Source organism: Puntigrus tetrazona, chromosome 7, assembly GCF_018831695.1.
Source record: "Puntigrus tetrazona isolate hp1 chromosome 7, ASM1883169v1, whole genome shotgun sequence".
NCBI lineage: Eukaryota > Metazoa > Chordata > Actinopteri > Cypriniformes > Cyprinidae > Puntigrus > Puntigrus tetrazona.
The window spans coordinates 32,155,280-32,175,167 of NC_056705.1; the positions used below are offsets into that span (position 1 = coordinate 32,155,280).

The 19,888-nt window shown below is 37.2% G+C and overlaps 1 protein-coding gene and 1 long non-coding RNA gene across 4 annotated transcripts in view; one reads left to right on the forward strand and one right to left on the reverse strand.

The window, feature by feature from the left end:
* LOC122349782 (B-cell scaffold protein with ankyrin repeats-like) overlaps positions 1-14,988 on the reverse strand; it is a 53,173-nt gene extending 38,185 nt beyond the window's left edge. For 2 of the 3 annotated variants that reach the window (XM_043245943.1, XM_043245941.1), the window contains exons 1-6: positions 14,879-14,988; positions 13,933-14,328; positions 4,671-4,795; positions 2,922-3,060; positions 2,407-2,549; positions 369-483 (exon numbers count right to left, since the gene is read on the reverse strand). In XM_043245943.1, the coding sequence (XP_043101878.1) occupies positions 369-483; positions 2,407-2,549; positions 2,922-3,060; positions 4,671-4,795; positions 13,933-14,328; positions 14,879-14,891 (931 nt within the window). In that variant the 5' untranslated portion in view covers positions 14,892-14,988. The remainder of the gene's footprint in view (positions 1-368; positions 484-2,406; positions 2,550-2,921; positions 3,061-4,670; positions 4,796-13,932; positions 14,329-14,878) is intronic. The other variant, XM_043245942.1, reaches the window with a different exon arrangement.
* Positions 7,629-11,969, forward strand: LOC122349783. Its single transcript, XR_006251497.1, has 2 exons — positions 7,629-8,077; positions 8,809-11,969. It is a non-coding gene; the product is annotated as an uncharacterized LOC122349783 (long non-coding RNA).
* Positions 14,989-19,888: the final 4,900 nt, after the last annotated feature.

The window sequence follows — 19,888 nt, forward strand, 5'->3', positions numbered from 1 at the left end:
TATTATTATTATTATTATTATTACTATTTTTTTAATAACATGCATCAAATAATCATGCACAATAAGGCCAGTATGATATATCTAGATAAAGCGAATGGGTCAGTTTTTTATTACATTTTAGGAGCTATTGAAAGTGGATCAGGGTAATACTGTATATGTATAAGTGGGCAGGAAAATACTCAAAGGAATAAGTGCACAGTAATGCACTTCTGTTGGATGAGGCAACTTATAATTTATAATTTATGTGTCTAACAGTCTGTAAAGTGCTGACAGCATTAGCTTTTTTGTGCTGCTATGGATTTGGCGATCTGAAAACAGTGGACCTAAAATGGGTTAAAAGAGCTTTTCAGAACTAGAGAAATCCTTACCTCCAGTAGGAGACAGATCACGCTGCAAGCCCTGGAAACCTCCTGTCGGCATTTTCTGCATTAAACAGGAAGCCAGAGTTTGATCCAGCTTCTCCAAAGAAGAAACCTGAAAAGCCTTCAAAGCATAAGAAACATTATGGTGGTTTCTTGTTCTCAGCAGAATATGATTGCTGCTAAAGAAGTTTACTATTTCAGCATATTGTTTGTGTGGCACATGTTATACAAAGAATAATTACTATAAATAGTTGAACACTTCAAGCACAGTCCCACAACTACCATGAAATAACAGAGAAGACATTAGGTGGCTTAAACACAATATAGATGCACTGAACACCGAGCTGACACATCTAAAGCATAGATTAGCCATTAACTTCAGCTAATTATGATAGACTGGCAAAGCTGTAAACATTGCTGGATTTTTCAAATCACAGTAAACTGCACACAGCTGCATAAAGTAGCTGTGATTTTTCACGAGCCATTGTGACTTCCGTAAAATTGTGATGTCACATCTTCACAGTCATAAAGGGGTCTGAGCAGGAATCTGGCAACCTGCATATGCGTAAAAAAAAAAAAAAAAACGTCTCTGATATTTTGAATTTGGACTGCAATACGTAGTTCAACCACTCAATGTCAAGCCTACATACAACACCCTTAACAGACAAAACCAGATCAGCCAACCTGTACACGCACTCCAAGGATCCGACAGGATTATTACTATGAGGTGAATCACATCTAACATGTAAATTATAGTAAGGACAAACTCACCGTGTCTATCTGTCTATTTATTACCGTGTTTAACCACAGCTGTTATCGGTTTTTGTAGGGTATGTGATCATATTTCTAATTTGAGGCTGTGTTACATTGATTATGCAACCAAATCTGCAGTTTTGAATCAATTACTGACCACAAACTCATATTTGCTGTATTTTATTTACAATACCTGTCAAAAGCTATTGAACATTTTTTTTTGAAAGAAGTCTCTTCTGATTACCAAGTATGCATTTATTTGATCCAAAGTATATCACAAAATCCAATTTTACAATACAATACAAGCAAAAAGTACATTTTTCATTTTGAGTCACAATATTACTGCTTTTGCTGTATTCTGGATCAAACTAATGTAGGCTTGGTTACCAGAAGAGACTTCTTAAACATCTTACTGTTCAAAAACGTTAGACTGGTAGTATACTTGCAGGTACTTTTGCTTTTCAGTATATGTATGTTTTGATATGATGGAAAGTCCCCAGAGGAATGCGGTGATGCCCTTCTTTTCAGCTAGTGAAGTTTTTAAAAAGGAAATGTTCAACAATAAAAAATAATACTATCAGAACTAAAGCTCATGAGTTATTGAGATTTTTGGGGAGGCATGGTGGTTTACAGTGCTGTACCACAACTGGATTGTTTTGTTACAGATAAAAATGTTGAGTTGAAAATAAACTCTATAAACCCTTTAAATCAAAATATGGTAATAATACTGTAAATACAAATACAGTAAAGACATTATTGCACTGTAAATTAAATGAAATTAAATTAAACACATTAAACCTCTTTACAGTGTAGGCTACTCAGGGAACAATCATCAGTGATGAACACAATCACGATCCTGGTAATCATAATGTCTACTTGCTCCATTTTAGTTTTTTCGAAGAAATCACTTGCTCTACCTGTTGCTTTGTTGTGCATCAACACTGGTTTGCACCACCTGCTGGAGCAGCAGATGGAGATGATGCAGCAGTATTCTACTACTAATAATCCTGTAGCTACCAGATGTGCAATGCTGGATTGCCACGTTTGTGAAATTCAAATTCAGTGAATTTGTGGAAGCTAATTTGTAAAGTGAATTGATAAATTGACTGAATATTGTTTGTTAAAATATTCTAAATGTTATGTTCTATGTGTTTTTTATGTTTGTATAAAGATCACATCAAATTCACATTTAAAAGGCAGAAATGTTTGCATATTTTAGGGCATAAACTGAAATTTTAGTTTGAAGACATTTGTTGGTTGTGGGTTGAAACTCAAACAAAGATGTGCTTACCTGGCACATAAACTTCACAGGATCTACAGCCTGCTGAAGGGAGTGGACAATATCTTCCATGATGGTGTAGTATTGTAAGCAGGCATTGCCTTTCACAAGGCCTTTACTGTAAAGTGTTACAATCACATCTCCAGCAGTAAAATCTGCAAACACAGATTATATTGCCACTGAACAATAATTTTATGGATAATATATGTCAATTTCTTACAGGAATATAGTTTACCAAATGTAACAAAGTATAAAAAAAACATACTGTTTTATAGACAACCCCTCAGTAAACATCATAACAGAATCAGTAACAGCAGCTAAGTCCTTCTAGAGTTGTTGTTTTTTTTTTTGGGTTTGAGAACAAGCTAAATATGTTTGCTCCATAAATTTGCTAATTCATTCTGTGCCTGTATGAGGTGCTTTAAGCATGAGAAATTGAGTTTCCCCAATAACAGCTGTAGCTTTACAAAGCAGCTCTTCGCTTACAAATGCTTTCTTACATGCAGGATGAATTGAACTATCTTTACCAGGTACAGCGACTTTCAGTGTGCTCTCATTCCAATTTACAGGCTTCACTCTCACTCTCTGCTTATTCCCACTGAACTCCACCTCTGCTTCTTTGCTGGCCATTGCCTCCTGCAGAATAATGAAGATCTCCTTTGGATTCTGTAAAGACACACAGCATGGCAATATTTAGTCCAGCTTATACACTATGAAGAGCTATAGCTCAGTTAGATGCCAGTGTTAAGTTCTAACTAACAGTGCTCTTTGAATTCTGGCCCAGTTGAAATTTAAAAGTACCATCTCTGTATGCCCCTGACAGACTGTGAATGGATTGTAAGGTATATAGAAATGTATATGAAATGTATATACATTTTCATATATAAATGTGTATAAAATGTATATAAAATTCTGCTAGTGACATTTTATTGTGGTTGCCTGATAAATGCTTAAAGGGATAGTTCACCCCCAAAATAAAATTGTGATGAATTCCCAACAGACTTTCTACTTACTATATGTAACATTTTAAGAATATGTCAACTGATTCTAACTGTACCAGTCTACCAGTCCTCTAATACTATAGTGAGAGTTAGGAGAACTGCAATGTAATGCAAGTTATGTAATCAGATATTGATAGGCCCCTATCAATATCCAGCAAGTACCAAATTGTCCCTAGCAATAATTTTGGTCAAAACAATTAAATATTGCATATACTGTATACTATATGTTTTTGTACTTTCAAGCACATTTGAAATATGTCATATTAGACAATATAAAAAAATTGATAAATGTGTTAGAAAATAGTCTACTTTCAAGGATGCATGATGGGTGGAGTGAGAACCTGTCACACACCGGAGAAGAAAGCTGCATCTACAGCTCACATGTATTGAACCCAGTAGAAGACAACAGTTAAAACGGTTCATAGAAAAATTCATTTGAGAAAAAAAAGTTAGAAATGGAAAAAATGGAAAGAGAAAGTACAATCTATGGCTATTATTAGCTGTCTATAAAAAGTATACTGAAAGAAAGATAAACATTGTGCTGAAACATGCACAACACACTATCTTAAAGCCTAGGATGAAGTCATTATGTACATTCCAATAATTTGCGACAAATATAATGTGATTTTATGAAAAAAATTTTGAGCGGTGGGGCAGGATTTGGAACAGTGTCACAACGGTTGTGGACAGTCTTTAAATTTAACTTAATACTTTTAAGCTGAAACATCTGGCAAGTAAAACAACAACACTGAAATATGAGTGTTATCTTTCAATCAGATATGCATGAAAAGTTGTGTTTGTTACAATAGCAACAGAAGAGTTTTCTTTTCAGAATCATCCTGGATTGACATGCGATTAAGACACCCATCATTCTGTTGTTGCTGTAATGGCGTTTTTCACAAAAAGAGTAATTATTGTCTGTTAAACACATTGAAAAATATATTTTGAATAGATATTGAAGGTATTTTTTATGAAACTTTCATACCTGTTCCTTAAAAACCATTCCAATCAAACTTCTAATAAATTTCTGACAAAGTTTCTAGGTTTTAGGTTTTGTATACACAGATGCATCGGCTTTAGGTGGGGTGATAGATATTTCAAGTTTAATTCTAAAAACGAATGGGTTTGGAACGTGATGCATGTGTGAGTATGTGATTACAATTATTTTCATTTTTGGGTGAAGTGTCCTTTTAAGTAACAGAAAAAAAACACTTTTTCAGTTTATATAGAATTGACACTTTGCACATTATAAAAAGACACTTTTGTGTGTCTCACCTCACATGGTACACGGCTGGGTAGAACCAGTAAAGACTGATTTGTGACAAGAGCACCACTGGACAGTTTCTTCTGTATTTTCAACTCCTGGAATGTTATTCCATCCGCTGCAGATGCCTGTCCACCTGGAGAAACACACTGTTTTACTGAACTACAGCTCATAAGGAATTGTAGATGCTCACACAGATAGGTCTGACATATCTGGCCTGACAGACATTTAGTGGCAGGTTATGAAATTAATTTCTGTTTCTCTAAACATACTTTACTACTAAAACCAAAGGGTGCTATTAAAGTGGAGATTTTTGAAAATTACCTTTCATGCAGTGTGTAACACAGTGTAACAAGTGAATGAAAACTTATTTTTTCCAAATGACAAGATTCTGAATAATGACAAGATTACCCCTTGTGTTGTGTTCCTCACAACATATATACCATATTACTTCTACAACTCTACGTGTTTGCTGTGTAAAACCATTGGTTGACTTTCGTGTTGGTCTGAATAAAAATGTGAATTCATAAAAAGTAAAAATAGCTGCTTTCTCTATGCTGGCTGAACACCAATGCACTCAATGTTGCTTTGTCAGGCATTACAGGCATGATGAAATGAACCAATCAGGGGTTTGGAAAAAGTTATTGTTCCATGAATCGTTTGGGAAATAAGTTACAATGCATATTTAAGAAAACAAAAGTGTTTTTTGACCTCACATGCATGTCAACCTGTTGTTGGGGACTCCCATAACCAAAATACTGTATGAACCTTTCATAACCCCATATAGGGGCACTTACACAACTACAACAATGAATTCAGAATGCAACTGTAAAAATATTAACACATAATACACAAAGGAATTATTTCATTCTGCTATATAAATTCTCTCACTGATGACGTATTTCTTGTAAAACATACTCTTACTTTTTATTAATATTTATGTTGTTATTGCTACATACATGAAAAAAACGCATAGACACAAGAAGTTCATGCAAACCTAGAAGGCCTCCTGCACCGAATTTTTTTGCATTGCATGCAGTTACTTAATGACAAACATACTGCAGGATGATGACAGACTGTGTGACATTAATGCCCTTAAAGGTGTTTTAAAAGGGTCTTTAAATGCTACATGCACTTTTACACATTATTTTCACTTTGAATGTTTTTTTTTTATCTACTAAAACCTTTTAAATTATGAAAAAAAATTAAAAATGATTTTTAAAGGTCACTTCATTTCACTTCATCTAGTGTAGGCACTTGGCACATTTTGGGGCCCTTATTAGCTCTTATTAAGAGAAAACACCAATGAAATTTGGCAAGTGGTTAACTAATCCTGAGGCACTCCCCATTACACGGGTATAAATAGGCAACAGATGTACCCATTCGTCAGATTTTGCTTTGGAGCTAGTGCTGCATGTTGGTTGTACTGGCGAATTCATTAAAACAGAAAGCTGGAAAAGAAACTGTTTGTATGGCGGTAATTTGTTACGAGCGTGTAGGGATGGGAGGGGCTCCCTCTTTCACTACTCGCACTTTTTTGCTTCCAAGGCGATCTGAGAGTTACAGTGAGAGCACTTCTGCTGGGCCAGTCCTTGCAGACCTTTCACTCCTCCTCCAGTAGCTGTACTGTGGTTTCCTGATGATTTTTCTGCACTTTCTTATGATATGCACAGCATTCATTCATCATTTGGTGCACTAATAGGATCAGATGTCGATAGCAGCATCGGGGGATGGGCGATTGTCCTCTGAGGATCAAGTTTTGATGGGGCTGATTTCTTTAGGTGTGGGCTGGAGGTTTTCCTCTGGTTCCTCTTAAGTTAGGAAAGTCCACAGCAAGAAGACAAAGTTATTTGAATGAAACCACCAGAAGGTTGAACTCAAGAGTTGAGTTTGTAGAATAAAGTTTGTAGAAAAGAAGATTTTTGAGCACTGAATAGTCTTGTTAGGGCCTTTTGATAGTCCCCTGCACACCCACCGTTTGGGAGAGGACCAAGGCCAAAATAACAAACCAAAAGGATTATATATATATATATATATATATATATATATATATATATATATATATATATATATATATATATATATATATATATATATATATATATATATATATAATTACTTAATGATAAAGATAAAGCAAAGAAAATTAAATACAAATTAACTTCTCTAAACACCTATATAAAAAACACATATATATAAATCAATATATATATATATATATATATATATATATATATATATATATATATATATATATATATATATATATATATATATAAATTACTTAATGATAAAGAAAAGAAAATACAAATTAACTTCTCTAACTCCCTAGGCAAAAACACATCGTAAAATCATATCAAAAATAAAGGGCAGGCCTCTCCTACGCTCCAGGGAATATTGTATATCTCGCCATATTTTGGGAGTGCCGCCCTTTTAAAGACGCCCACATCAGAATTCATCAATCACGTTCCTTGATGAGCAGCCAATCCCTGCATACATATACACTTAAATACGCAAAGCAGAATATACAAAAGTAATGATGCCAAGGATTGTAACAATGATAATCGGGGGAATCATGGGCAATTTAACACCTACAAAAATTTACAATTGAGGTCCAGGTCTGCAATTTATATGCAAATGTCAAAAGGTAAAAATGGTCTTTATGAGACAATATCTAAATGAACATCTAGATCTTAAGCAGACACTACATTTGTATGAGCGCAACTGGCCCTGGTTCTTTTCTATTCACAGAGGTACATATAGGAGTTGATGAGCTTGTGGATGGCCACTTTTTCGGCCAGAAGCTGCTTGTCTGCCTCCCCCATCCTCACTACCCTCAATGCTGGGGTGGCTACGGGTACGCTGACATTACCCAGGTGTAGAGTGCAGTTGCAGTGCATCTGTGCATGCAAAACGCTATGTAACCAGGTATAACAGACCCATTAATATTATAATTGAGTTCACTAAAAAGGAAAAAAAAAAGAGAGAGACTGTTTATTTTCTGTATCTTTAATTGTTCACATCAGCGGATTTTTTAGTTCTCTTATCGCAATTGTATGCATCACACAGTTTACATATTCCCACGTGGGTGTAGGTAGCCTCAGCAGCCAATCAGAGGTTACGCAAGTCACGTTCAGCGTGTCGACACAGAGACGAGGCGCGGGTGCAGCTTCTTCCGGTTTTTTTCTAAAATCATAGCGAGAGAGACGGGGGTAGCTGTGTGTTAGCAAGGAGTCAAAACCAGGACAAAATTTTGGAGGTTTGTCTAAAAGGAAAAAGAGTCGGAGCACACTTCGCCGAAGATCCGGAGTCGTGTTATAGAACGAAGTTACGTCGGCTAACCACTCGCCCTTTTGTCTGGGAAGTTGCCACGAGGTCCATCATCGTCGTGTTACACCTTGATATACCCGGAGCAACGGTGAGATATACGCCATTTTAGCTGTTGCATTTTAGGTGCTATTATCCCTTGTTTTCCGTGTGTTGAAGGGAACCAGTGATGATATTAATGTAATAAGTAAACTGAAGTGCATTATGGTGCGACGTTTTGAATATATTTACAATGTGGTTATCAGTTTATGCTGATGTATGTGTATACAATAAGAAAGGGAAGTATTTAGTTCTTAATGCCAATTTAAATTGTGATGAATGCAAAATGTTTTACTAGCACTATGCGATTTACTTTAATACATTCTTGCTGCTCTACTGAGTTTAAAGTAACTAGAGGGTAATTTTTTTGTGCATTTCTCTTTCATGAATAGGCCTATAGTGTTAGAGTAAATGAAGCACATTTCTGTAATACCTCTAACCCTGAACTCAGAATGGGTACTGTTCTGTTATTTGCATATGGTTTTGATGTTATGATAAATTATATTTTGAATGTTATTGGTTATTTATCATAAGTAGGATTAAAATACTGTTCATATGAACAGCAGGTAAATGTGTGAGCACTTTAATGTTAAGTTCTCAGAATTTATATACTTAAGACTGAATGTTGTACAACGGAAAGACAGAAGATTTGATATTTGAATAGAGACAAAGATTTATGTCAAAGTTACATGTAAAGGGTTGTGTTTTTTGACATTTTATATCCTGATTGATGCATCTGAGAATGAATGGTATTGAATGTAAATTTTCTGACCCGGTCTGCAGGTCAGGTTTTTTTTGTAGGACGGATGTTGTCCAGAACCAACATCTCCAGTGATTCTGATGGCGAGCCAAGTCCACTGAGGAAAGTCCAGCACCGATTTCCCTATCCACCTGCACATAATATTTACTTTACAAGTATCTTTGGAGCAAGGTGAACTGCACAACCTCTACAGCAAATGCACTGGAACCAATTTTTTTTATTTTTGTTTAAGGGCCCAACGGACATTCTTTTATTTTCTAGTGTGCACACTACTACTTTTATTTTTGTAACTTTTGGGGTTTATTTCACATTTTGTACAAACAGGTCAACTGTGTAAACAATATAAGAGTGGCTACTCAACTGTACTCTTGTGTCCGTCTCATTTTTCAATATCGTGGCTCCGTCGAATTTGGTATCTTCTGATTCTGGTCCAGGGTCTATTACTAGTAAAGGCTATTATTATACTGTAATTCACTTTTATAGTGTTAAAATTGGTTACAGCTACCCCTTTGCTGCCACCCACAGTGGTCCTGATTGACAGCGGCCAGGAAAACACGGAAATGGGATGCATTGCCCAACCACCCCCAAGTTCAGTGGCGTTCTCAAGACTTCTGTGGTGGTCCAAGATGCTTCTGTCTTGCGCAAGGAGATTGCTGTCCTCCTGGCAAAGGATGCAATCGAGCCAGTCCCTCCAGCCGAGACGATGATGATGCTCCAAGAAAGAGGTGGACCTGCATGCTTAGAATCGGGTTCTTCACAAGCTCCTGTTCAAAATGTTAACGCAAAAACACATTATCAAATGTGTTCAGCCACAGGATTGGTTTGCAGCGGTAGACCTGAAGGACGTGTGCTTCCGTGTCTTGATTCTCGAGGCTCCTGGGGCATATGTCATCCACAATCGCTGTCACGCCACTCGGATTACTCCATATGAGACCACTCCAGCACTAGCTTCACTTTCGAGTCTCAAGACGGGCAGAGTGCTGTGGGACACTCCATGTGAACATCACTCCAAGCTGTCGCCAAACCTTCAACGCATGGTTAGACCTTGCCTTTCTATGGGCCGGGGTGCCAGGCATGTTGTTGTCACAACAAATGCCTCCCCCTCGGGTTGGGGTACCACATGCAATGGGCAGGCAGCCTCAGGGCTCTGGACAGGGCCTCAACTACTTTGGCACATTGACTGCCTAGAGCTGCTGGCCATTCATCTAGCCTTGCAACAGTTCCAGCCAGGGGTATGGCACCTTTTGGACCCGCATCCCAACTTATGGACACTATCACTCAGGCTAGGCCTCCTTCTACAAGGCACACCTACACACTGAAGTGGAGTCTGTTCGCTGAGAGGACCCCCAAAGATGCTCAATTGCAGTAGTGCTTTCTTTTTTTCTCCAAGAGAAGTTGAAGTGTATGTTGTCACCCTCCACTCTGAAAGTGTATGTGGCTGCTATTGCAGCACATAACGATGCAGTAGACGGCTGGTGAAAGCACAATCTCGTTGTAAGGTTCCTGAGGGGTGCCAGAAGGCTAAATCCTTCTAGGTAACCCCTAGTGCCCTTTCTGGGATCTCTCTGTTGTCCTGGCTGGCCTTTAGGGGGATCCCTTTGAGCCGCTTGAGTCAGTCGAACTTAAGTTCCTATTTGCTAAGGCAGTGCTCCATAACGGTGCTCACTTCCAACAAGAGGGTTGGGGACCTCCAAGCATTTTCAGTCAGCAAAGAGTGCCTTCTGTTCGGGCCGGCCTACTCTCACGTCGTCTTGAGACCCTGGCCTGGATACATGCTGAAGGTTCCAACTACGCCTTTCTCCAATCAAATGGTAAACCTGCAAGCACTGCCCCGGAGGATGCAGACCCAGCTTTGACGCTGCTGTGTCCTGTAAGAGCTGTGGGTTGGGCTAGGTGGCCATATGGTCACCATCCCATATGTGCAATTCCATGGTAAGATTTCTTTACAGGTGAACTTGTGTCTTCCCTTGGCAGATCTTCTGTCTCCACTGTCAGTCACTTCTCCCCTTCCTTAAGCAGGACCTGACGCAGAGACCTATATCGCATGTTGCACTGCCCTAGCTGGGTCAGTCCATGGGTGTCTCCACATATTACCTTCCTTTGTGTAGGATGTGGTCTCTGTAGCATCCTTCTCTGGAAGGTTTGCTTAGCCCTTCTGCCAAACTGTAACAAATAGGGAAATTAAAGCATCTCTTGGTCGAAATCCCTTCCCTTAAGAATCTATTTCTTAGAAACAACGGTTTAGCCTCTCCAGCAACAATGTACTCATTGTTGGTCCCTGTGGGTGCCAAGGTAAATGAATTTGCTCTGGGGCATTGGAAAGTTTATAACCTTGCATAGCATTTACCTGACACACTGTGACCTGTCAGCAATTGTAGTCCTGTTGGTTGTGACGTGGTTCAGGTTGTGTTGCATATGGTTTTGCATATGGACCCCAGTCTGTTGTCACAACATAATTTGTAGTGACTTACAGACAGGGAACGTCTCGGTTATGTATGTAACCCTTATTCCCTGATTGAGGGAGCGGAGATGTTATGTCCCCTTGCCACAACTTTGAACCATCACTGGGGGGACCAGGGACCTGGGCTCCTCAGCAAAACCTGACGAGTGGTTATACCTGTCACCTATTTATACCCATGTGATGGGGAGTGTCAGGATTAGTTTACCACTTTTTCAGTTTTTCAGCGTTTTCAGTTAATCATAGCTAATAAGGGTTTCAAGCAAGACCCCAATATGTCGTCACAACATAGTGTCTCCTTTCTCTTCATCAGGGAACAAGGGTTGCATATGTAACTGAGGCGTTTCCTATCAGTTGTGTTTTTTGTTTCTTTATGATTTTTAAATTCTGAATGTTGTGTGTTGAGTAAGCTGTAAAATCCACAAAATAACACCTGATTCACTAACCACTGAAAACCTGCAGGTATATTGTGAAATTCCCTTTTTACTGTCAAATAAAATACATTTAATATGTTTATTAGGGCTTACATTTAGATAAATATCACTTGTCTTTTTTTCAGAGCCATCTGGTAATAGATCTGCTGTTATGTACAAATGAATCTAAAAGCTTATGTTACACGTTGCTTATGTGTGCTCTTGTTTGATGTTGTTTGGTGTCATTTATTAATTTCCTGCACTTAGAGCCATGTTTCTGTCTGCTACGTTGCAATAAAAACTGCTAAAGAAAGCTTTTGTCTCATGACAAAAGTGACTGTTTTCACAGTATGGTGAATTACTCCCAGAGGAGGTTATCAAGATTTACATATTCAGTGATAAGTACTGAGTTTGACGCACAAGGAAGTGAATGTATTTGCATATTGTTTGCCCTGTGCTGAAGCATCCATCAGCAAAGCAGCTCTTTTCATTGCATCAAACTATCCTAGTTACTGAGCTCTGTCAGTATAATCTGATGATTAAGACTATATTTGAAGAGTAATATGGTATGTAAAACTACAGGTCAAACAAACCACTCTTATAGCTGATTTTTAAGATGAAGTTTCAAGTAGCTGTGTATGCTTTGGAGTGATGGAGTGAAACTCGGCTCTACATTTTATCCGACACGTGAAACCCTGGTTTGATAAAAGCATGTCTTCAAATTATTGTAGCAGATACACTATTATTTCACTCACTTCTTCCACAAATGGTAATACCGAACACAGTTTCCTTATTGCAACATGTGGCAAAACTGCTGCAAAATTAACAACAAACTGTCTCAGGTTCATGATGTACTGCTAATAGGTAGACACCATACGTCAGGTAACAAACTGTGTGTAATGCCCTCTCTAATTCATAGCCATAAAGGTAGTTTAAATCCAGTACTTTCAGTGTTTGAAATTTCAGAATTTGTCAAACAGTTTGTCTAAATTGGTTTAGCTAGACTGAAGTAAATATGCACATGAAACAGCACTGGACTGTCTGTATTAATCGATCAATCACCTTTATTTTTATAGTGCTTTTAACAATTCATACTGTGTCGAAGCACTGAACACTATCAAATGTGGGGAACAGAGTGTCAGTAATGTATAATGATAAGATTAAATGCTCAATCTTCAGCTAAAGGCATTTCATCATTGAATACAGAGACATTGTTGTTTAGATCAGCTCAGTTTCAATAGGATCTTTGCAATCAAATTGACAATAATAGCTAGAAATGTCCCCAACTAAGCAAGCCAGAGGCGACAGCACCAAGGCACCAAAACTTCATCTGTCACAAATTTGAGAAAAAAAGAGGCTAGTTGACTGTTGTGTCTAGTGTAGTTTCCAGCTGACTATTCACTAAAGAACTTCAGATTGTGATGTACCAAGTGGAAGTGAGGTTGAGGGGTTAATGCTACAAGGATAGACCTGCAATTCAGCAATTGAGCATTCTTGGACAATACACTATATGACTGAGCAGTAAGCATGATGCCACAGTATTGTAATCATAGCTGTGCTGAAATAGAGCAATATCATTTGCCTATGAATGTGATATTCCTCTTAAACACCAGCTCGACGACACATATACATAAATAAGAAGCAAACACAATATCTTAGCTACTTTTTCAGCCAGTAGGTTTGGTTACCTAATTTAGAACACAAAAACATATGTACAGTTTAATTCTATTTTAAAAAGTCATTCATCTTTTTTATTTAATGCCACTGGTCTAGGATACTGGCCCTCCAGGACCAAGTTTAGACACCTCTGGCTTAGAATATTATCAAATGAGGGATCAAATGAGTGAATACAATTATACTATTTTATTCTTCAGGTCAGTCTCATGCATAATAAAACATTTTTTTGAATGTCCAAGTTATATCTTTATTCTAGTATCCTTTGAAAGTTTATAGGGATTTCCCACTGGTCAAGGCCTTTGTTGGTTGGGTCTAAAATATAAATTTATAAAACCTTTTCCTCAGCTAAAATTATAATCAGAACAAACACTGCCTGTTATACATTTACCTAAATATAGTTTTAACCTTAAAATATCAAATATATTACAAAATGCACCATGTGGCTTTTCCTTTTTCCACTCTAAAAATATTTTGTGTAACTGCTAAAAGCAGTAAAAAAAAATTAAACAAATTACATATAGTGTATAAATGTATAAATGGTACAATTATTTATATACATATATATTCTTTCCAATTCCAAAACTTCCATACAATCTTACCTTTGTGTACAATCTCTGCTATAGCCAGTCGATAGTCCTGAGGCTCCTGCTCGCAGGAAATTTGTAGACATTGCTCTCCCTTCAGTGGAAGTAGCTCTAGTAGAGGATCCAGGCTTTCTACTCCACACATGAGAATCACCACACTGGTCTCTGGCCGCAATACACGAGCCAGAAAGAACCGTCGGAGCTGGCATAGCCCCTCCAGCATGCCACGCGACAGGATAAGCAGCTTACATTTGTATCCACCAAGTCGCAGGAAGTCATCCCGACGACTGGTCACCAAAGCAATATCATAACAACAGATGCCAGCCTCAGGAATGGGGCCTACCAGATGGAAGCGCAGGTACGATGCCCACTGCTCAGCCTCTGCCTCATAAATGATCAGGAGATCCTTAGCTAAAAATGGCAAATTATCAATATTTTTCTAGTTTTGTTACATTTGTAAAGAGAGTTTACAGTAAATTCTAAGTTTATTGCAACCATATAGCAACACGTACAAGCCATATCTCAGCAACAAGCTTTGGGTGACATGGGTGTTGGCTCTTTTGTAAAAACTCCTAGAACAACCTAGCAACTGTCCAGTGCCAAGTGTTGTCATGGCAAGCAATGCTTACATTTTGTTTTCCACTTCTTCCTCATTTTCTTCTCCTGGTTATTTTTTAAATCACCAAATTTAAGCAAGTATTTTTTAATTTTATGTTTTTATTAGCTAATGTGTAAGCTTTAAAATAAACTTACATGCAAATTCCACTTAGATTTGGGAATGTGTATTCAAGCTGTTTACTTTTAGCAATTTGTACTTGGTTTCAGCTATATCAGAGTTTATATCTTCAGTTATCTTTAGCATGTACGAGCTCCACAAGGGTCCACAAATATTCAAAACATAAATTAACTGAACAACTAAGTTAAAGACTCTAACACAATAAAGAAACAAAGGTAAACTTACATGTATTGCTCATCTCTCTGTCTCTGTTCTGATGTGTGCTTCTATGTCCTGTGACGGGGAGGTTGTTTGATCAAACAACAGCACTTTGTACAGTCTGACCAATCTCTGCCAGGTCTGCTAGTTTCCGTGTCATGGAAGCACAGGTGCCTGAGTGGTGAAAATTTCCTTTTACATGCATATTTATTTAAATATAGAAGGTGAAATTTCAATGTGCTGTTTTTTAAGCTGTTCAGTAAATGTTTTAAAGTTTTATAGAGTTTTGAAAGAGAGAGAGAAAGAGACAGAGAGAGAGAGAGAGAGAGAGAGAGAGAGAGAGAGGAGGGTCTTGTGGGCTTTTTGCAGATAATGCAATTAGTCATTGTGAGTTGTTCTCATACTAAATAACACTGCTTCCAATTTCACTTCCAATTTGTCACATATCGACACATTGACAGGACCCTTTGGCATCTCTTATTGCCAAATATTTTAAATATAATTTTCATAATATTTTAAATAAATCGCCATCTCCTCATTGAGTTATGTTTTGGCGAAAGACTGGGGTCTTGCTTGGAGCCCTGATTAGCTCTGATTAACAGAAAACCCCATTGAAATTTGGCAAGTGGTTAACTAATCCTGAACCCATCCCCATCACATGGGTATAAATAGGCGCAGGTGTAACCACTCGTCAGATTTTGCTTCAGAGCTGAGCGTTTGTGCATGACTGCCACGTGAAAGCACACTGCTACAAACGAGGAAGAGTTCCTGGTGACTTTACAACACAATCAGTGGTGCCTCTGTTCATCAGCGATTCATCTGGGTGTTTCACTGAAAAGAGCGATTTCTGAACACGGTCGTTTGGCATCTTTTTAAAGATGCCGTTTTAACAGTGTCCTCTTGGGTGTGATCGTTACCTCTCTGCTAACTATGGCCACAATCGCTGCCTTCAGCACCATGATCACTCAGGCTAGAGTTCCCTCTACAAGCTTATACCTTGAAGTGGAGTCTGTTCGTTAAGACCCCCGAAGATGCACAATTACAGTAGTGCTTTCATACCTGAAAATAAGTTGAACGGCAGGCTGTCAGCTTCCACATTGAAAGTGTACGTGGCAGCGGTTGCAGCCCATCACGATGCAGCTGATGGCTGGTCTTTGGAAAAGCATGATCTCAACGTAAGGTTCCTAAGAGGTGCCAGGAGGTTAAATCTTTCTAGGCCACCTCTAGTGCCCTCATGGGATCTCTCTGTCCTCCTTGATGGACTTTAGAGAGGTCCATTTGAGCTGCTGGAGTCAGTCAAGCTTAAGTTCCTGTCTGGTAAGACAGCTCTCTTGACCGCGCTCGCCTCCATCAAGGGGGTTGGGGACCTCCAAGCATTTTTGGTGAGCGAAGAGTGCTTTGTATTCAGACCAGCCAACACTGACATGGTCCTGAGGGTTAGAGAGGGTTATTGTTTCATAGTTAATTGTGATCAGGAGCCAACAGCTTAAACCATGCAAGGTAAAACAAATGAAACAAAAACTCCCATTACGTTCTGTTCCTTTTTTAATGTGTTTTGCAATAGTGTTTTTATGAACGTTGTTTAACATTTCTGGTATTTTCATTAGGTAGTAAATAAATAAATATTAGCTATGGACAGATTTTCTGGACTAGTTTCAAATGTAATTACAAATTGTATTTTCTGTTGCATTTTCAATGTGAATGCATAAATTGGGATACAATCCAAATGCAATTGCAAATCTTGCATTACCATTAGCATTTTTGCTTTTTGCGAACACGCAGTGACACATTTCAAATGTAAAAGCATATTCAATTTGCAACTGCATTTTTCATGTCTTACAAGCTATGAGCCTGACATATTTAAATAGCAATAGTAATTGCCACATTTGCATTTTTTTTTTCTCTGCGTCGTGCATATAACATGCCAAAACTTGTCTACATCAACACTGTCAATCAAAGTGAGGGGGCAAGACAATACTAGGGGGTGTGTTTGAATTTGGAGGTGACGTCACTCACATATGACTTCGCTGAATGCTTTGATCAATGGAGGTAATTGATAAAGACTCTGCTAAATACAGTTGCTAATCAGTTCTTGCCCATGTGAATGTAAAGACAATCTTGGCACAATGCATATTTCTGTATTTTTAATATTTTTAATACCGCGATTATATCCTACTAACAGCAGGAGCAACGGTATGCTCGGTATTCACGTTTCCTGACTCGCTCCTCCAAAACACCCCGAAGTGGCTCAATAATATTTAGATCTGATGACTGTGCAGGCCATCACTGATCCACCCCCATGCTTCACTCGGGGCACGCAACAGTCTGGGTGGTATGCTTCTTTGGGGCTTCTCCACAACGTAACTCCCGGATGTGGTAAAGACAGTGAGGTCAAGGAGAAATATGATATAAACATACTGAATAAATATGATAATTTAGCTTGAAACCATAAATGCCATTGTTAGTTTTTTTGTATTGTTAATAAATGTATAATAATAACAAATACGATTTGCATATGTGTATCAGTGATGTCATGCAGTGTTTTAGCCTAATTGTTAAAAAGACTTCAAAAATGCAGAAACCAAATAATAAACTTAATAAAACACTAAACTTTAACACTTAAAAGCTGTTTAACGCCAACAGCTTTTAAGTTATCGTTATACCTTTGACAGTTTTACATCGACTGTGTTTTGACATTATTGTAATGAAGTTTGAATCAAATTGAATAAAAAACAAGATGCTGAATTCAAAGCATTTTAAAAATGACACACTTCCTGCTTTGGAAAATGCACTTTACTGCTAGGCTTTCCACTGTGATTTCATTGACCTGCCATGAGCAAAACCATTCGAGATTAAAAATCACTTCACAATTTAGCATCCCCAATGTCTTGAGATCATGCTCACTGAATTTGGTGGCTATGGTTTTGAAAACCTCCGAAGAATATATCAAAATCCACAGTATGAGCTTTTCAGACAACCCTGAATAGCAGATGTCCTGTTGGGTGGAGCCAAAAAGAGGCTTTTGGGTGTTCAGTTGTCTGATTGTATTCCAGGGGGTACTGTAAAGCCCCTGTGCTACGCCCGGGTCCCAGCCTCTGGGGTGTCCTGATGACCGCGGATTCCTACATGTATGAGTTTTTGAGCACGTTAAGGCCCTCAAAAGCCCCAAAAGTTTTATAAGAAGAATAAAAATAATAATAACAAATACAGCAGCGATGGTGGGCCCTTTGTAACAATGCAAACACCCCCCCGGTGGAAGGGTGCCCAGCGGACACATGCATTACAGTACACCTCTAAAAGTAAAATAAAAGGGTTAATCCAAACCATCAAGACACACACACACACACACACACACACTCATATTAATATTTGTGATTTATGAGGACTTATCCATAAGCGTAATGGATTTTATACTGTACAAACTGTATGTGCTGTTGCACAACACCAAACCTACACCTAAACCCCTTACAGTAAACTATGCATTCTTAGATTTTCAAGAAAACATGCCTCATATCTATCAATGTAATATACATATTACACACATTTGTTCACATTTGTGACAACTATTTTTAGGTTATTTTAAATTATCTATAATAATTTGTGAACGTATTATAAAAAACTATGCATTACCATTAAAATATATATTAACTTCTGTTATGCATATGTTTCTTATTCTAATTCTATGTTTAAATGTATATTAAAGTTGACTCTATCCATTTTTTCACTGTGATATACAAAAATTAATAATCATACACCTCCATCTAGTGTTTATTACTGGTATTACCTAGCAATCTATAGTTATTGTATTATCTAATAGTTTTAATTTCTGAAGGCCCCTGAGCATTATAAAGTTATTAAACTAACCATGCTTCATTAGATTTTCATGGATTTACTGATGTTAACTATTGAAACATTATTATATTATTATTATTATTATTATTATTATTATTATTATTATTATTATTATTATTATTATTATTTATTTATTTATTTATTTATTATTAATAAACATTATTAAGTGTTACCAATACATTTAATAATTTGTACGCATATTTTAATGATTATATTGACCTATAAGCATATGTGAAATAGTTTTGCCTGCGTCACAGCTTAGTCTTCATCTATGAGCTGAACTGTTTTACGGTTTAGTCCAGGAGATTATGTAAATTCAGATGGATGTCATGTCACAAGATCAGTATGAGGAGTGTAAATGTATTATTTTTAGTCCACAGTTTTGTATCTTTCGATTTTTTCATGTTCTAATTAACATATGTATTAATATAAGTATATATAATTATATATAGTCTGTGACCTACAGTTCTAGAACTTCTTGTCCCTAAAATTCACTAAAAAGGATAAGGCATAAGACATTTCTTAAGCTGTAATGCCAAACAAGAACAACACATTACTGATTATTTTTTTTCTGGTTATTAAAGATATGTTTAAAGATATCTCATTAGAAACTATATGTATTGATGGTTACAGTTTTTATAGTCAACCACAAAGCTTATTTTACAGTGCCAGCCACCCAACATTAACTGAACTACAAGCTCAGCAATATGGTGGTGTTAGCATGTACACCTCACACAATTTGAGATATAATGTTGTTAAGGGACCAAATGTAAATTTAGAATGATTAGTTTGCAACCAATATAATAATAGCAGTTATTTATCGGTCACCTTCATGTCCTATTTCTTTAGCTTGTTTCTGTGACAGCAAGTTACACAATAGCTGTGCTACTATTTAGCCTTTTTTACTATAGGTTTAGTTTAGGTTTATTTATTTTTTTACCTATAGATTAAGTAAGATATAATACATTATTTGTAAATTGTTCTGTAAAGTGAAAAAAAAATCAATGTTTACTGAACAAAACACAAAAGATACATAGGTATTAGTGGATACTAATGGTCAGTGTAAATATTATCGGCTATTATTGGTAAAGAATATAGCTTACTTACTTAGATCTTTGTCTCTATATATAGTTTCAAAGGCGGGTCATATTTGATTATTTAAAACTGCCAGTGACAGTAGAATGA